This window comes from Stegodyphus dumicola, chromosome 11, assembly GCF_044657685.1.
Source record: "Stegodyphus dumicola isolate Sdum_Otavi_A_Nest chromosome 11, ASM4465768v1".
NCBI classification, from domain to species: domain Eukaryota; kingdom Metazoa; phylum Arthropoda; class Arachnida; order Araneae; family Eresidae; genus Stegodyphus; species Stegodyphus dumicola.
The window spans coordinates 118296590-118314899 of NC_140778.1; the positions used below are offsets into that span (position 1 = coordinate 118296590).

Sequence of the window (18310 nt, forward strand, 5' to 3'; positions counted from 1 at the left end):
TTTGATTGTAGGCGGCAGTGTTGAACACGTATACATAAACACATTCGTGTTTGGTGTTTTCTTTTACAACACATGTCAGAGAGCACGGGGGGGAATTAAAAAAAGTCATAAATGAAATAAGAATGTTAGGAGAAATATAAATAATTATGTGACTTGCCATTTAATTGTGTAACATTTCATTAAACTAGTTTTCCTTCCAGATCTCTGGAAGGAACCAGATTTCAACTAAAAGCTCCTGTTTAGATGCAGTACAGATGAAAAGTAATTGTCCATGGAGCTGATAATGTAAAAACAAATTTTTTTTTAAATTTCTAGTTTCTAGTGAGAAATGTTTGTAAAAGATTGGCCTCGCGTTAGATTCTAGAGCTAAAAGTTTTCAACAAGGTCGTTTTAGACCTCAGTTACAAACTAGTTAACTCTGGCGGGAAGTATGTAAGGATCTTAAGTTTTACTAACGTTTATTTTTATTTTAAATCTTTACTATCACTTCTTATTTTCTACTTCCGGCCAGAATCAAAAGCTTTAACTTATTTATGCAAATTTGTCTGGCGAACGCCAAGTACTTAAGTTGTGGCTTTTTGCCAAATAAGAGAGAGGAAGGAGTTGGTCGAAGCAGGCCGCTTGCCTTAGCAGTTTTACTCGGTTGCTGGTTGCCTTCCAGGCCAGAGGTTTAATCCTCTTGATAATTTTAAACGTATTGTAGTGTTAACAGTTCTCTGTACTACATACGGCTTCCTGTTAATATACGGCCAATCTTCCACGTAGGCCCTTGTTTATTATTCCAAAGTTAAGTTAGAGTTTAGTTAATATTTTTATATTCTTACGTTCAGACCACAAGTGGTTGGTCTCTGTATTCCGAAGTTCGGATATTATTGTAAAGAGTGAAAAATAAAAGGTTTCGTATACCCTTCCTGTGTATCTTGTCTACTTCCCACATTTATTGAACATAGCTTTAGTAAGCTCCCTGTTCCGAGTCAGGTCTTTGCATGTTCCCAAAGCAAGTAAGGCGGAACACTGAACCTGATATAAAGTATTTAGTTTTATTTCATTAACATAAAAATTGTATTTATTCAAGTTTTGGTATTTATCAATATATTTTATGATTAGTTTGATTTATATTATCTTATTATTATAATTTATAAAATACATTGAAAATGACGTACTTTTAAATAAATGTGTAGGTATTTTTCGAGTTTGGAAATACGGGGATGATCGTCAAGAAAAGCAATAAGGAATGCAAGGAGGCAAAACGTTTGAGAACCACAGATTTAATCTTTATTTAATATTATTTATATATTGTTTAATTTCGTTTAATCTATATTTAGACTTCATCCCAAGTCTCAAAATGTCTGCACCAACTTTAAACTTGAATTTATTATATACATTTTCTACATCCTCCCATTCTCATTCCTATGCAATTCATACCGTAATGAATCTCACATATTCGTTTATTTTATTTGTTAAAGAATCTGGGCTTACTAGTAGTTACTTAATCTGATACACTAAAGTATTTAATTTGGCACTTCAATCTGTTCTTAGCTGTTACTTAATTTGATAAACTCAAGTTGCAAGATTAATTTTCTCATTGAATAAATTTTTGGCTAAAGCAAAATGAGACAAATTGTTTTTTAAGTTTTTTATAGAATCTTTTCTAAACAAAAACAAAAATAGCTTCATAATTGTGCTGAATGTTGGTACATTCACGTACATTTAGACGAGTAGTAAGTTATAGAGTAGTAGTTAACAAATTGAAAATATTTTGTGTATAGCTAGAGATTACCATCTAGAGAATAATTTATATTGATTTCTTTTTACAATAATTTTTCCTCTTGCACTAAATTACTTATTTGAATATTGAATATATTTACATTCATAGGGGCATAACCTCGTCTGATGTAACAGTATGACAATTCTGGATACTCAATTTTCATGTTAAATAAATGTTGTAGTTAAAAAAACTGCAAAATGTGAATGGTATTTTCTCTTGTTATAAAAAATTATGGTCATCGTGCTACTATAATAAAGATTCTAAGAAACGGGTGTAAAATTTGTGATGTTTGATTTCTTATATCCTTAGACATCCCAAAGAAAATGTAAAAGCTCAAATTGTTTGACTGAATTTTGTGCTGAATCCGAATTATAAGCGCAATTGAAATGTATACATGCAAAAAGCATTGAAAGGGTTTACATTAATTTAGAAATAATACCTCTTTCGCAAAACGTTCCTTCATATGGTTTCACACAGTTACATTTAAGGACTCCATTAACAGTTTCACATGTACCACCATTTTGGCACGGATTCGTCTTGCAAAGATCTAAAAGAAATCAGGAAGCTACATATATAAAATTAAAGGTTTTAAACGCATGTCCTAATTACCAATTGAAATACTGTTTTAGGAAATCGTTACCATTTTCGCAGTTTTTCCCTGAATATGGAGATTTACAGGAGCAGTTATATCCGGTGCTTATAATGTTACATTTCCCAAAATTCTTACAAGGATTTGGATTGCATGGGTCTGCAAAAAAGGAAAGTAAGAAAAATAACAGCATAATCAAGAAGAATAAAACGATTTAGGTATTTAATCTGCCGTGCGAAAACTTAACTACATCATGAAGTGATTTTATTAAACTGGTACTTTTTTCACAAAAGTTTCCTGAATATGGCTTCACACATTTACAGTTAAGAACTCCATTAATAGTCTCACATGTCCCACCATTCTGGCATGGCTTGTTCTTGCAAAGATCTGTTATTAAAAATAAATCAATCCAAATATCAGTTCCCCCCCTTTCATTCAGAAGTATCTCCCGATTAGAAATGTAGATACGTATATTCAAAGTACCTGTTTCGCATTGTTTTCCTGAGTATGGGGATTTACAGGAGCAGTTATATCCGGTACTAGTCACTTTGCATTTTCCATCGTTCTTGCAAGGATTTGGATTACATGGACCTGGGAAAAATGAAAGAAAGAAGATTAAATGAATTATCGAGAGAGAAAAAACAGAAGTATTTACATGCTGTGCATAAATTTCAATGAATACAATCTTGAAGTGAATTTCCTAAACTGATACCTTTTTCACAAACCTTTCCTGAATATGGCTTCACACATTTACAGTTAAGAACTCCATTAATAGTCTCACATGTCCCACCATTCTGGCATGGCTTGTTCTTGCAAAGATCTGTTATTAAAAATAAATCAATCCAAATATCAGTTCCCCCCTTTCATTCAGAAGTATCTCCCGATTAGAAATGTAGATACGTATATTCAAAATACCTGTTTCGCATTGTTTTCCTGAGTATGGGGATTTACAGGAGCAGTTATATCCGGTACTAGTCACTTTGCATTTTCCATCGTTCTTGCAAGGATTTGGATTGCATGGACCTGGGAAAAATGAAAGAAAGAAGATTAAATGAATTATCGAGAGAGAAAAAACAGAAGTATTTACATGCTGTGCATAAATTTCAATGAATACAATCTTGAAGTGAATTTCCTAAACTGATACCTTTTTCACAAACCTTTCCTGAATATGGCTTCACACATTTACAGTTAAGAACTCCATTAATAGTCTCACATGTCCCACAATTCTGGCATGGCTTGTTCTTGCAAAGATCGTTTATTAAAACTAAATAAATCCAAATATCATTTCCCCCTTTCATTCAGAAGTATCTCCCCATTAGAAATGCAAATACGTATATTCAAAATACCTGTTTCGCATTGGTTTCCTGTGTATGGGGATTTACAGGAGCAGTTATATCCGGTACTTGTCACTTTGCATTTTCCATCGTTCTTGCAAGGATTTGGATTGCATGGACCTGGGAAAAATGAAAGAAAGAAGATTAAATGAATTATCGAGAGAGAAAAAACAGAAGTATTTACATGCTGTGCATAAATTTCAATGAATACAATCTTGAAGTGAATTTCCTAAACTGATACCTTTTTCACAAACCTTTCCTGAATATGGCTTCACACATTTACAGTTAAGAACTCCATTAATAGTCTCACATGTCCCACCATTCTGGCATGGCTTGTTCTTGCAAAGATCTGTTATTAAAAATAAATCAATCCAAATATCAGTTCCCCCCTTTCATTCAGAAGTATTTCCCGATTAGAAATGTAGATACGTATATTCAAAATACCTGTTTCGCATTGTTTTCCTGAGTATGGGGATTTACAGGAGCAGTTATATCCGGTACTAGTCACTTTGCATTTTCCATCGTTCTTGCAAGGATTTGGATTGCATGGACCTGGGAAAAATGAAAGAAAGAAGATTAAATGAATTATCGAGAGAGAAAAAACAGAAGTATTTACATGCTGTGCATAAATTTCAATGAATACAATCTTGAAGTGAATTTCCTAAACTGATACCTTTTTGACAAACCTTTCCTGAATATGGCTTCACACATTTACAGTTAAGAACTCCATTAATAGTCTCACATGTCCCACCATTCTGGCATGGCTTGTTCTTGCAAAGATCGTTTATTAAAACTAAATAAATCCAAATATCATTTCCCCCCTTTCATTCAGAAGTATCTCCCCATTAGAAATGCAAATACGTATATTCAAAATACCTGTTTCGCATTGGTTTCCTGTGTATGGGGATTTACAGGAGCAGTTATATCCGGTACTTGTCACTTTGCATTTTCCATCGTTCTTGCAAGGATTTGGATTGCATGGACCTGGGAAAAATGAAAGAAAGAAGATTAAATGAATTATCGAGAGAGAAAAAACAGAAATATTTATATGCTGTGCATAAATTTCAATGAATACAATCTTGAAGTGAATTTCCTAAACTGATACCTTTTTCACAAACCTTTCCTGAATATGGCTTCACACATTTACAGTTAAGAACTCCATTAATAGTCTCACATGTCCCACCATTCTGGCATGGCTTGTTCTTGCAAAGATCTGTTATTAAAAATAAATCAATCCAAATATCAGTTCCCCCCTTTCATTCAGAAGTATCTCCCGATTAGAAATGTAGATACGTATATTCAAAATACCTGTTTCGCATTGTTTTCCTGAGTATGGAGATTTACAGGAGCAGTTATATCCGGTACTAGTCACTTTGCATTTTCCATCGTTGTTGCAAGGATTTGGATTGCATGGACCTGGGAAAAATGAAAGAAAGAAGATTAAATGAATTATCGAGAGAGAAAAAACAGAAGTATTTACATGCTGTGGATAAATTTCAATGAATACAATCTTGAAGTGAATTTCCTAAACTGATACCTTTTTCACAAACCTTTCCTGAGTATGGCTTCACACATTTACAGTTAAGAACCCCATTAATAGTCCCACATGTCCCACCATTCTGGCATGGCTTGTTCTTGCAAAGATCGTTTATTAAAACTAAATAAATCCAAATATCATTTCCCCCCTTTCATTCAGAAGTATCTCCCCATTAGAAATGCAAATACGTATATTCAAAATACCTGTTTCGCATTGGTTTCCTGTGTATGTGGAATTACAGGAGCAGTTATATCCGGTACTTGTCACTTTGCATTTTCCATCGTTCTTGCAAGGATTTGGATTGCATGGACCTGGGAAAAATGAAAGAAAGAAGATTAAATGAATTATCGAGAGAGAAAAAACAGAAGTATTTACATGCTGTGCATAAATTTCAATGAATACAATCTTGAAGTGAATTTCCTAAACTGATACCTTTTTCACAAACCTTTCCTGAATATGGCTTCACACATTTACAGTTAAGAACCCCATTAATAGTCCCACATGTCCCATCATTCTGGCATGGCTTGTTCTTGCAAAGATCTGTTATTAGAACTAAATAAATCCAAATATCATTTCCCCCCTTTCATTCAGAAGTATCTCCCCATTAGAAATGCAAATACGTATATTCAAAATACCTGTTTCGCATTGGTTTCCTGAGTATGGGGATTTACAGGAGCAGTTATATCCGGTACTCGTCACGTTGCATTTTCCATCGTTCTTGCAAGGATTTGGATTGCATGGGTCTAGGAGAAATGAAAGTAAGAAGGCTAGATGTATAATCAAGCGCAAAAAGAAGAAAGTATTTATATGCTCTGCGGAAGTCATAAAAAAACACAGTCTTGAAGTGATTTTTGTTAAACTGATAACTTTTTCTCAAAACGTTTCTGAGTATGGTTTCTCATCTTTTCTGTTAATGACTCCCTTAACAATTTCATATGTGTCTGCATTTTGGCGTGGCTTCATTTCGCAAAGTTCTAAAGATATAATAACTGGAAGCTCCAGAATATTCATTTTCAATCAATATTTATTTTTTAACTGCCTTCTAATTAGTACAGTTTGTACCGGTTAATAGGTTTTGGTGTATACCTTAATAAAAATGTTGAATTTAACACAATAATTTATATTGATAAAAGCAGTTGAACTACCTGCATTTTCGTATAATTATGTGAAGTTTTATTAAATTTACTAAATTTAGATGAGTTTTTAAATATTTATTCAATGTCGCTAAAATTTTATTTTTATATAAATTGTAGCATATGATTTAATATTTCCTTCCATTAAAATTATTAAAATTTATCATATAAATATAATATATATACACACATATTAGAGTGGGATAAAAAAGACATTTTTCAAAAAATTTTCCTTCCGCAATATTCCGGAAAAGTTGTAACGCCTAGCTATGCAAAATGAAAAAAGAAAAGATTTTCCTATGGTTTTATATACTCAAATATGAGAAAGACCATGAACTAAGACAGGAGTCAGTGGCTATGTCTCTGAAGCAACTCGTTTGATTCTTCACTGGAATTTTAAATATTGCACACAATTTCTTTTCCTTTGCTCATGCTTTAATGCTTTTTCTGAAAAGTTTACTAAAAGGCTTTTCTATCGACAAGCCTTTTACTCCTCTAAGGTGGGAGAGTATGTAAGATATAAAATATGAGTAAAATGTATTAACAAAATACTAACTTAATTGGAACACAGACATTTATCCTATGAACAGATGGGCATGATGTACATCCATGCCTTATCTGGCGTTCGAACTTGAGCCCTTCTGTACGGCAATGAGTCACTAATCACTTACCCGTGTCTGAGGCACTAATCAGAAATATCAGATTATAAAAGTATTCTATTAAATTCATCGATAGTTCTTAGCATAGAAATAACTATATTTTGAAATTGCAAAAGAAAAAAATACTTTTTGATCTGTTACACTATTATATTAGTAATGAATGATGTTTAGTGCTGTGCAGTAATAAGTAACAATAATTTTTTTTTTAAACAAACGAAATTTTAGTTTACAGACGCATATTAGTAATGAATGATGTTTAGTGCTGTGCAGTAATAAGTAACAATAATTTTTTTTTTAAACAAACGAAATTTTAGTTTACAGACGCAGTTAAAAACTAGACTGTACGAGGTTTAACTTGCTTTAATTTGAATTTATAAACAGAAGAATGATTTGAGCTAAAAATTTCATTGCAGTATCTTCGTTCATTTTCTAGTAAGTTCTTTAATAATGAGAATTAGTCTTTCAAAGCGACTGAGGTAAGAAGTAACTTATTTTTTACCTCTCTGAAATAGGAAAATGAGGTTTAAGAATGGGAAGAACTAACATTAAGTTCTTACTCTCCTCAAACCTCACTTTAACCATACAAATATTCGGTCTTTGCTAAATAAAGCGCGAAAAAATTATATCCAGCGCTCTGCAATTTTATACGTTAGGCAATGATACATGACTCCTCATAATTTAACAACAATTACTGCTTTATTAATTTATTTGTAACATCCAGAAAATGTAGTAAACACGTTCCTTCAAGGTATATAACACAAAGTTAAATGTTGTTATGAAAACTCAAAATTAGGTAACGGATTAAATAGATGTTCAAACTTTAAATTAAAATGATTTAACTTTTAAATTAAACGCGTTCTTTAAACTCAGCAGTTTTATTACTTTCTTTTATACTATAATTAACAATTGAAGTTGAAAATCTTAAATGTTTGTTTCCATCACTATCATTGTTCGTAAAACTGCTTCTCAAATTTTCTTTGCTTTTGAGAAGCCGAGCTCCGCTCAGAATGTAACACCTCTGAGCACTTTTTCTGTAGCCGATGCACCGAGAAGATTTCTCTTTTGTTAACGTGGCAGATTTATGTGTCAGACCTTCCCTTCTTTGTATCCCCTACAAGGGAAACATCCCTTCACAACAAAGGACGCAGAATGCCCCCAACGGTTTTAATTGCTCCGTAATAGTGATATCCTTGAAGAATCCCACAAAGTGGAAAGTACACGTACTTACTTTCTGATTTCCAGAATTCAGCTATTCTGCTAAACGTTAATAGCCGTCGTTCCAAATTCTCTTTCAGTTACGAACTGACTTGCTGACGCTTGCAAGCGTTACATTGAGAGAGTGTGAAAAGTAAGTTTCAAAATTTTTCCTTTATTCTACAAAAATGATCAGAACTAAAAAAACATTATCTCAGATATCTAAAAGACGGATTTACAGCAGAATAAATCAACGTATATTATGGGATTCGTCAGAAGATGAAGTAGTATTTAATTATGAAAAATGCCTGTGCCGAATTTTCGCTCTAGCAAATATTCTTTAAGTTCCATTTCAAACTGTGATTCGGAATATGAACTTTTATGTCTCAAGAAGAACTGACTGATGACGATTACTAAAACGATTATCCCATTTAAAGGAATATTCCAAATATAGGACTAATAAATATTCTGTTAGACTTTATGTCCCTTGTGTGCTTAGGAGTACTACAAAAAATGATTACTATTAGGATAGGCGGAGGCACCTTATAAGCACGATTACCACATAAAAATGTTGAGCTAATTTTTTTTAAATGACCAGTTTTTAATGCCTTATGTATCAATTGAATTTGCAAGAAAACCAAGGAACCAACTCTAAAAGAATTGAAACACTGGAAAGCTACAGAACACCGTCAAATTTTACTGTACACTAGCCCACTTATTTTTTTTTTTTTTTTAATTTAACAAAAAGCTATATGATCATTTTTTACTACTTCATGTTTCGATTAGACTCTTATGCAAAATACAGAATCAGACGGCAATTGATGAATACGCACAGTCTCTATTAAAATTCTTCGTAGTAAATTTTGGGCTTTATTATGAAAAACAGTACATTTCTCATAATGTTCACGGCCTACTGTATATTTGCGAAGATGTAAAAATGTTTAGGCCGTTAGATAATTACAGTGCATTTAAATTTGAAAGCTATGTATCTTCTATAAAAAAATTGATTAGAAAATCCTCCGCTCCATTACAGCAAATAGCAAGATGAACTCATTAACTGTTTAATCATATTGTAGCCATGAATAATGATTCAATCAACGTAACCGACTTGAGTTCAGAATTTCAAAATTTACACACATGTGGTCCACTACTTAAAAGTTATTAGATGCTTAATTTTATTATTGAATTTTAAATACAAATTAACAGAAGTCAGAACTGAATTTGCAGAATAATTTAATTATGAATATATCGAAGAATTCAGTTTTCGGCTATTGAATGGTTAAAAATGATCGAAAGATTTTTAATATTTTAAAGCAAAATTTTCTCTTATAATATTCTTTAATTCATTTCAAGTCTTTTGCTCAGTTTTAGATATATTTACAAATTATTAAATAAATTGAAATTCAAATTAGAAAAATAAATTGACTGATAATTCTTAACATTTCTTATTTTTCCATAGTAACCACAGATGGAGAACCTGAGACTGTCTGTGGAAAATAAGCAAGTTTCAGGTTATCACAACACCTTCACACACTTTCACTGGAATATAAAGAAGATTTCTGGGGATATATTGAGATGTAACATTAAGCAGTTGAGAGTATGTATTTAAGAGGTTAAAGGGATATTGTAACTAGTATAAATCCTGATAACATCCCATACGCTGTCGGTGGGACCTAGATAGGATGTCCTAAGAATATACTGGGATGTGACATTAAGCACTCGGGAGGATGAGTTTAGGAGGAAACTGGGATATTACGGGATGTCCTGAGGATGCAGTAAGTAGGACTTTAAATCCTAATAACATCCCATGCGCTGTCAATGGGACATAGATAGGATGTTTTTAGGATATAATGGGATGTGTTTAGGAGGTTAGTGGGATATCTCGGGATGTCCTGAGGATGTAGTAAGTAGGAGTTCATATCCTAATAACATCCCGCACGCTGTCGATGGGACTTAAATAGGATGTCCTGAGGATATCCCGGGATGTGACATTAAGCACTCAGGAGGAGGTTTTAGGAGGTTCGCTGGATATTCCGGGATGTCCTGTGGATGTGCGCATATCCCGCGAGCAACATCCTCGGGATATCCCAAGGATGTTTTTGTGATATGTCGGTATGATAAAATTCTGGGATTTTTAAAAACCACAAGAGGAATTTTGAAGAAATTATACCTTTTTCGCAAAGATTTCCTGTATAAGGTTTAATACATTTGAATCTAAGGGCTCCATTAACTGTTTCACATGTCCCGCCATTCTTGCATGGATTCGATTTGCAAGGATTTGAAATGTAAACAAGAAAGTACAAAAAACTCATATATATATATATATATATATATATATGTAAGATAAAAATATATGAATCAAAATTATAGATTAAACTATAAAACATTAATTCTTCCTCTCTATTCTAAAATCGTAATAACTTCTTTGCATTGCGTCATTTCTAGATCACTCTATGATCGGCGCAGCTCTGATGACGTAATCATTGGGAATTGAAACTGTCCTTGTAAACCAAAACTTTTCTCCTCGCGTGCCTCCATGTTGCATAACCACGCACTTCAGCTTTTGCTCTGTGCTGTGCTAAGATGTGATTTCGCTGGCTTGCTTTCTATCCCAACAATATCAAAAATGTAAATCTTCTGTGGAAAGGCACGACTAGAGTGCCAAGTGATTGTGGCCACAAATATCAATTGGAAATAAAAATGGAAGTAAAACTGCCTCGACTGCCAAGTTCTTTAAATACTACGCAATCAAAATGCTTCTTCAATATGGATTTAAGCAAGCATCTACAGTGTTCTGTCTTTTCCTTTTCCTGTGCTTTTAGTATTACAGTCGCTACGCCTTTTTCCTTTTTGAAGGGGGGAATATGTAAGATAAAAAATATGAAAGCAAACTTCTAAACTTAATTCACTATAACTTCCTCTATCTGCCCTAAAAATAGCGCTTAAGTCTAAACTGCGTCATTCAAATTAATCATGCGATCTTACTTAACCCATAATGCAGATCCCTCTCGACCAATCACCAAATTGCAAAATGAAACTTTTCTCTTCGCGTTCTACCATCTTTCATAACTACGCACTTCAGCGTTTGCCCTCTACTCTGCTAAGATGTAATTTCGCTGGCTTGCTTTCTATCTCAACAATATCAAAAATGTAAATCTTCTGTGGAAAGGCACGACTAGAGTGCCAAGTGATTGTGGCCACAAATATCAATTGGAAATAAAAATGGAATTAAAATCGCTTCTACTGCCAAGTTTTATTTACGAAGTCAACACATTAGCTTACGACGCAATCAGATTACTTCCTCTTCAATATAGGATAACTACGCATCGACACTGCTCCGTCTTTTTTCTTTGTGCTCTTATTATGACAATTAAGCCGGTAAGGATAGTTTCCTGCAACCTGAAACCTCAATGGAAAATTTAATTCAGCTCTTCAAATCATCGTTTTGTGATAAATCCAAGATAATGTGAAAGAAGTGAATCATCAAATTTGTTTTTTCAGTGTTTAAAAAATAACAGATCATTCTTCTGCTGTGGTGTTTTGCAAGTGCTTCAAAAAAATAATCACGCGTAGTGTTTACAGATTGAAAGTGATCTCTCGATAAATTGAGAAGTTCGAATGCCTAGTGAAAAGTTAAATCATCAGTGAATAACCGTTTATGAATTTAAGCATTACAGCAAGTTCAAGGTCGATCTGAGTTAGTGTTTGCAAGTATGTGCGACAGAAAATTATTTGCACTTCCGCTTTTTCAACAGCTCAAAAATTGTTACATTCGTGTGACTCTAACTCAGGAACTAAATCATTTAATATGTTGCGAATTCTATAGTTTTGATTTCAACTTTGGTTAAAATTCCTGTAATTTGTTTTGAGAAAATCTGAAATTCTTGTTCATTAATTTTTCGAATTTTTCATAATTATGTGTGAGCAAATTAAGTAACGAATTTTAAGCTATTTAAATTATTCATAGGGAAGGATATTAAGATAAGTTTTTGTTTTTGAACTTTTGTTGAGAATTTTGAATACGAATTTTATAATTATTCTAAAAATAAAGATGTTAAAAATAAGTGAAATTAGTACAGATAAGTAATATGAAATTATGGTAAATGCATGTTAAAATTTATGGGTTATTGTGTATTGAGTATAGTATGATGAGGGTGTACTGGTTCCTTCAACAGAGGCCTGTAATTACCTCTGTACCAGTTGTTCCTTTTACCCTCTTCATGCAAGATAATGTTGGAGGCTCTCATTTTATGAATGCATGTAAATTTTTTATATTATTATTATTATTATTATTATTATATTTTTTTTATTATGGAATGTATTAGTGCAGTTCTTAAAGGCCAGTTACCTTAATGCAAGGAACGGAGGCCTTTTCAAGTAACTGCCTAGGCACCCTGGGCGACTAGTGCAGAGAACACACTGGTTAGCTCAAGAGGACAGCCTTATTGATGGATATGTTTGTTTAGAAGTATTGCGAGGCTTCCAGTTTGGTAAAATCAGGAATTGTAAATGGAAAGATGATAACGGTGAAACCATAAATTCTGAAAATCTTAATCCTATTATTTATGATGTTAAAATATAATTTATCAATATGAAAATTAATATCATAAATATTTTTGTGAATTACATTTAATTATAAGTAATGATTATGTAAAAGTTTTTGTGATATTCTGTAATAACAAGAACCTTCCCTGATGAATTATGATTATGTGAACTCTCAAACAAAAAGACTGTTGGACTGAAATGCTGAAAAAGTCAATAGGACTCTAAAAATTAAAAATTTATTTAAAAAAATTGATATTTATAAATTATACTTTTATAGAATCAAAATTTTATGATTTATGGTTTTTTTTTTTTTTTTTTTTTTTTTTTTTTAAACATTTGCTGGTGCTTTAACTCTTTCTCTTTAAAAAGGCTTCTCTGTCGCTACGCCTTTTTCTTTTTGAAGGGGGGAATATGTAAGATAAAAATATATGAATCAAAATTATAGATTAAACTATAAAACATTAATTCTTCCTCTCCATTCTAAAATCGTAATAACTTCTTTGCATTGCATCATTTCTAGATCACTTTATGATCGGCGCAGCTCTGATGACGTAATCATTGGGAATTGAAACTGTCCTTGTAAACCAAAACTTTTCTCCTCGCGTGCCTCCATGTTGCATAACTACGCACTTCAGCTTTTGCTCTGTGCTGTGCTAAGATGTGATTTCGCTGGCTTGCTTTCTATCCCAACAATATCAAAAATGTAAATCTTCTGTGGAAAGGCACGACTAGAGTGCCAAGTGATTGTGGCCACAAATATCAATTGGAAATAAAAATGGAAGTAAAACTGCCTCGACTGCCAAGTTCTTTAAATACTACGCAATCAAAATGCTTCTTCAATATGGATTTAAGCACGCATCTACAGTGTTCTGTCTTTTCCTTTTCCTTTGCTCTTATTATGACATATATATTGAAATTGAAGAGGCTAATAAGTATTGTGGTGTAAGACCTATTTGATCTTAAAAATTTTTTGCGCAATATGCTGCAAAAATTATGAAATAATAGGAAGATAAATTGTAGTTAGCTCGCCAAAAAGTTACCAGGAGCTGTGGCTCCAAGAAATAGTTCAACGCAGTATTTTTTAAAATAATAACATTGAAAGGGTGAAAAATTAGCCTACACGCGAAATAAAATGCAGAATATAAAAAACTGTGAAAATCAATCGTTGGAAACATGTGAATGGCAAAAAATACAGAAAAACTATCAATGTGATAAGTGAAAAGTTAACACATATAAAAAACTGATCGACGGAAGAAGTTAAAACAAAATTAAAACATATGAAAAACATAAAATTATAAAAATTACAAAGCGGAAAATGGTAAATTAGCCTAATTAGACTTCCAACCTGGCTTTTCAAGGGAAATTTAATTGGACGTCGAACCAAGGCAACACCATTACGCGTTTCGCCGAAACAGACAATTGAAGCTCTAGTGTGACGAAAAAGTTTTTAAATAATATGAATTGTCTCAAAAAATCTTTTGGAGCTTCAATTCTCTGTTCCAATTTCCCGACGAGTCGGCAAAAAATAACACATTAAGGTGTAAAAAATGTAAAGGCAACTCCGAGTAAAGCTAAAATAAAAATAAAAATAAAATAAATAGCGGTCTGCTATTAGTCAAATATACAATAATGTACGGGCTGGACCTGCTTACTAACTTAAAGAATAAAACCTTTATGAATATTATATTTCTGAAATTAAATTCTAATGAAAATAAACGCCGTGGGTCTTGCTAAAACCAAGAAAAAATATTTTAAAAAACATAAAAAACAGACCTGTGGCTAAGCTGTCCTCTTGATCGCCAAGCAAATTTGAAAAGGTGTTGTAATCCCCTCCGTGTCTTTCAAAGCCATCCCTCTCGTCGTGTGACGTAGGCGGGTGAAACAATGTCACTGCGTATCAGCCAATGCGATTAGATTGTCTTTTGGCGGGAACTCGTATCCCCCCGAGTTAAAGAGGGGTTGAAAGACTCGAAAAGACATGGAAAGAATTCAAAATGGCGTCAGTCAAGTTGTTAGAAGAATAAAACTGTTTCAAAAATGTGAAAATGGCTAATTTAGCAAAGATTACTCAACATGGTCACAAAAGTAAGAGTAAAATGGAAAAAAGTCATTTGTTAATAAAAGTCGTAATTCTTCAAGCTAGAGAGCGATCAAGCTACAATGAAAAACGAAAAGGCCCGATTTGTTAATAAAAGTAGAATTGGCCATCAAAGTAATTTAAAACTTTTAAAAACAATAGTACTAAAGTATTGTGCCAAAATCTTTTGGAGGAACGAAAATGTAGTGACTAGAATTATCTGTACATTTGAGTTAGATAATGAAATTTTATACTTAAAGCCCAATGGGACGGTATAAAGTAGATGGCTGATTCAGAGAATCTAATGTAAAAATGTGTTTTTTATGTTTTTTGTGTTTTTTAAAATATTTTTCTTGGTCTTAGCAAGATCCACGGCGTTTATTTTCATTAGAATTTAATTTCAGAAATATAATATTCATAAAGGTTTTATTCTTTAAGTTAGCAAGCAGGTCCAGCCCGTACATTATTGTATATTTGACTAATAGCAGACCCCTATTTATTTTATTTTTATTTTAATTTTAGCTTTACTCGGAGTTGCGTTTACATTTTTTTACACCTTAATGTGTTATTTTTTGCCGACTCGTCGGGAAATTGGAACAGAGAATTGAAGCTCCAAAAAGATTTTTTGGGACAATTCATATTATTTAAAAACTTTTTCGTCACACTAGAGCTTCAGTGGTCTGTTTCGGCGAAACGCGTAATGGTGTTGGCTTGGTTCGACGTCCAATTAAATTTCCCTTGAAAAGCCAGGTCTAATTAGGCTAATTTACCATTTTCCGCTTTGTAATTTTTATAATTTTATGTTTTTCATATGTTTTAATTTTGTTTTAACTTATTCCGTCGATCAGTTTTTTATATGTGTTAACTTTTCACTTATCACATCGATAGTTTTTACTGTATTTTTTGCCATTCACATGTTTCCAACGATTGATTTTCGCAGTTTTTTATATTCTACATTTTATTTCGCGTGTAGGCTAATTTTTCACCCTTTCAATGTTATTATTTTAAAAAATACTGCGTTGAACTATTTCTTGGAGCCACAGCTCCTAATAACTTTTTGGCGAGCTCAGTACAATATTTCTTCCTATTATATATATATATGTGTGTGTGTGTGTGTGTGATATTTTACAGCTGTCGTGATGAAGCTTGGCATTGCTTTTGCAGAGTGGTAATTAGGAATCCAACTGACGAGGCCAGATGATTTAGCTTTTAATTGCACATCTTTATTCCACAGCTTTAATTCAATTTTCACCGTAGATCATGATTTACTTCATATGAAATTCTCCAAATTAAATATTCAATAGTGGTTTAAACTATGTACCATTGAATTTAAACTTTCAGCATCATCACTATTTCTAACAAAAGAAAGATAGGTTAAGCAGCTGTGTGATGTATAGCACAGGAGGAGAGGCGAACTTCTGTCCGCAAAATGACGCGCATTTCGTATTTATAGTAGCTGTTACGTAATAGGCTAGAATGTTCTCGAAGTTACTGGTCTAGGGGGAGATCCTAAATTGCTGAAAGTTAATTAAATATCATCTCCAAGGAAAAGAAATTTGATTAAAGAGATGAATTATTGGAAACAGTTTTAGTCAGCATTTTAAGTATAAGTTATTTACATTTCTACTGTAGCAAAATTTTTAAAAATTGTAAAGAAATAATATTTTAAACCGTTAAAATTCTAAAAAGTCAAATTAAACATTAAAATTAAAAAGTAAAATTTATAGTACTGAAAAGGTGACTGTAGTTGTCATTGACCGTAGTTAAATTTACTTCTCAAGGGAACAAACCAATCTACTATCAATTAAAAATAACCAAATTAAGTGAGATTGTTTCGTATATTTTACAAGAAAGGATCAAATTAGCAATTTTGCTAAATCACAAGCTACGAACAAAAAGTAAAAATTAGAAATTAAAATATAAACTAGTAAGAAATTCCTGATTTAACTTTCTCGTTAAGAACAGAATTTAACTAGTCAAACGAGATCCTCAATTCAGAAAAAAAATTCCCCGACACTCTCACAATATTGTAAGAACAATAAAACCTGTTACAAGCTGCACAAATTAATATATACGAAAGAAGATATTATAAATGAATAGAAAAATGTTCAAATCAATACATTATTTTAAAATTAAAATGTAGTTATTTAATACCAGTTAATACATTATCTTTTGTATATATTGTAGACACATTAGGTATTTTCTTGTTTGGAAGCACACAGGATGAAAAATATGCAACGCCTTCGACGGGAATCGAACCACGGACCTCTCAATTACGCGCTGATCGTGCAGACCACCACACCACGAAGGCATGCCAAGAGGGCGGGAGAAATACCTCATATACTTCCCCTTTTAAATGGCGACTGGGGTTTTTAGGGGGCCAAATCGCCAAATCCTGGGTGAGGAGAATCATCATCCAACACTCTTTTAGTTCGGGCGCTAATGTAGAGTCATTAGGAATTTTTGAATCAGGAATGATAAAAAATTAGCAGACGTCTTCGCCGGGAATCGAGCCACAGACCTCTGGAATACGCGCCCAGCTTGCAGACCACCACACCACGAAGGCATGCCAAGAAGGCGGGAAAATACCTTATAATATTAGTTTGTACACGTTTTTAACAGTTTTATAAGATTAAATAATAAATATCAAAGAATGCTTTTTCAAAAGTGAGGTACACACATATATACATATCAGAAACTAGAGAAAAATTTAAAAATGCTATAAATGTTTCGAAAAATGCAACGAATTATTTCAACTGCTTTGATTTGTTTCTTCTAGCTTGAGAGTTTACAATTTTATGCCAAAAGTTTTTGAGTTTTTTCGAGTGGCTAAGTTTTATAGACTGCGATTTGTATATTGCAAACTGTAATATGAGTTTTAGATATCTCGAGTGAAATAACGAAAAATGATTAATTCATTAATTAATCTTAAAGTAATAATTAAAATTGATATTAAATATATATTAATATATATCATAAATAATAATTAAAAGCTGGCATTAAATATAATAATAATTAAATTATCATAATTAATAACATAAAATAATAATTAAAAGTTAACATTAAGTAGTATATATTAAAATGAAACTATTTATGCAATTTTGAAAAGGATATTTTAATTTTTTATAAAAATACTTTTATAATAATTTTATGGAGGAATTTTTATCTCTTACAAACAGCTATTCTATCTGTGTTTGATTCTACATTGTGAAACGACAGATTTACATTTGCATTCTCAATTTCATGAAACTGCTGACAGTATTTTGATCAGCACTTTTCAGTTCAAGTACTTTTCGTAAAATTTCTAAATTATGGCATATAATCACTTTTTCCCCTATCTCTTTCTCTGACACGTTTTATAGCATTTACTATTTAATTCACTACATATTCTATTCATAAAGAGACACTGGACCCTTTTTTTTCATCCTTTCTGTTCTTTCTGTTTGAACCAAGAACCTAAACGTGCTTTCTTGC

At 32.3% G+C, this 18310-nt stretch overlaps 1 protein-coding gene across 7 annotated transcripts in view; it reads right to left on the minus strand.

Annotated features, from left to right (window-relative positions):
• The window catches only part of LOC118205862 (uncharacterized), a 238591-nt gene that overhangs the window by 171380 nt on the left and 48901 nt on the right, over nt 1–18310 (minus strand). The window contains exons 5-19 of one of the 7 annotated variants that reach the window (XM_085827133.1): nt 5864–5971; nt 5661–5768; nt 5432–5539; nt 5000–5107; nt 4797–4904; nt 4568–4675; nt 4136–4243; nt 3933–4040; nt 3704–3811; nt 3273–3380; nt 3070–3177; nt 2841–2948; nt 2637–2744; nt 2409–2516; nt 2208–2315 (exon numbers count right to left, since the gene is read on the minus strand). In XM_085827133.1, coding sequence (XP_085683259.1) covers nt 2208–2315; nt 2409–2516; nt 2637–2744; nt 2841–2948; nt 3070–3177; nt 3273–3380; nt 3704–3811; nt 3933–4040; nt 4136–4243; nt 4568–4675; nt 4797–4904; nt 5000–5107; nt 5432–5539; nt 5661–5768; nt 5864–5971 — 1620 coding nt within the window. The remainder of the gene's footprint in view (nt 1–2207; nt 2316–2408; nt 2517–2636; nt 2745–2840; nt 2949–3069; nt 3178–3272; nt 3381–3703; nt 3812–3932; nt 4041–4135; nt 4244–4567; nt 4676–4796; nt 4905–4999; nt 5108–5431; nt 5540–5660; nt 5769–5863; nt 5972–18310) is intronic. The other 6 variants (XM_085827134.1, XM_085827135.1, XM_085827136.1 and 3 more) reach the window with 6 other exon arrangements.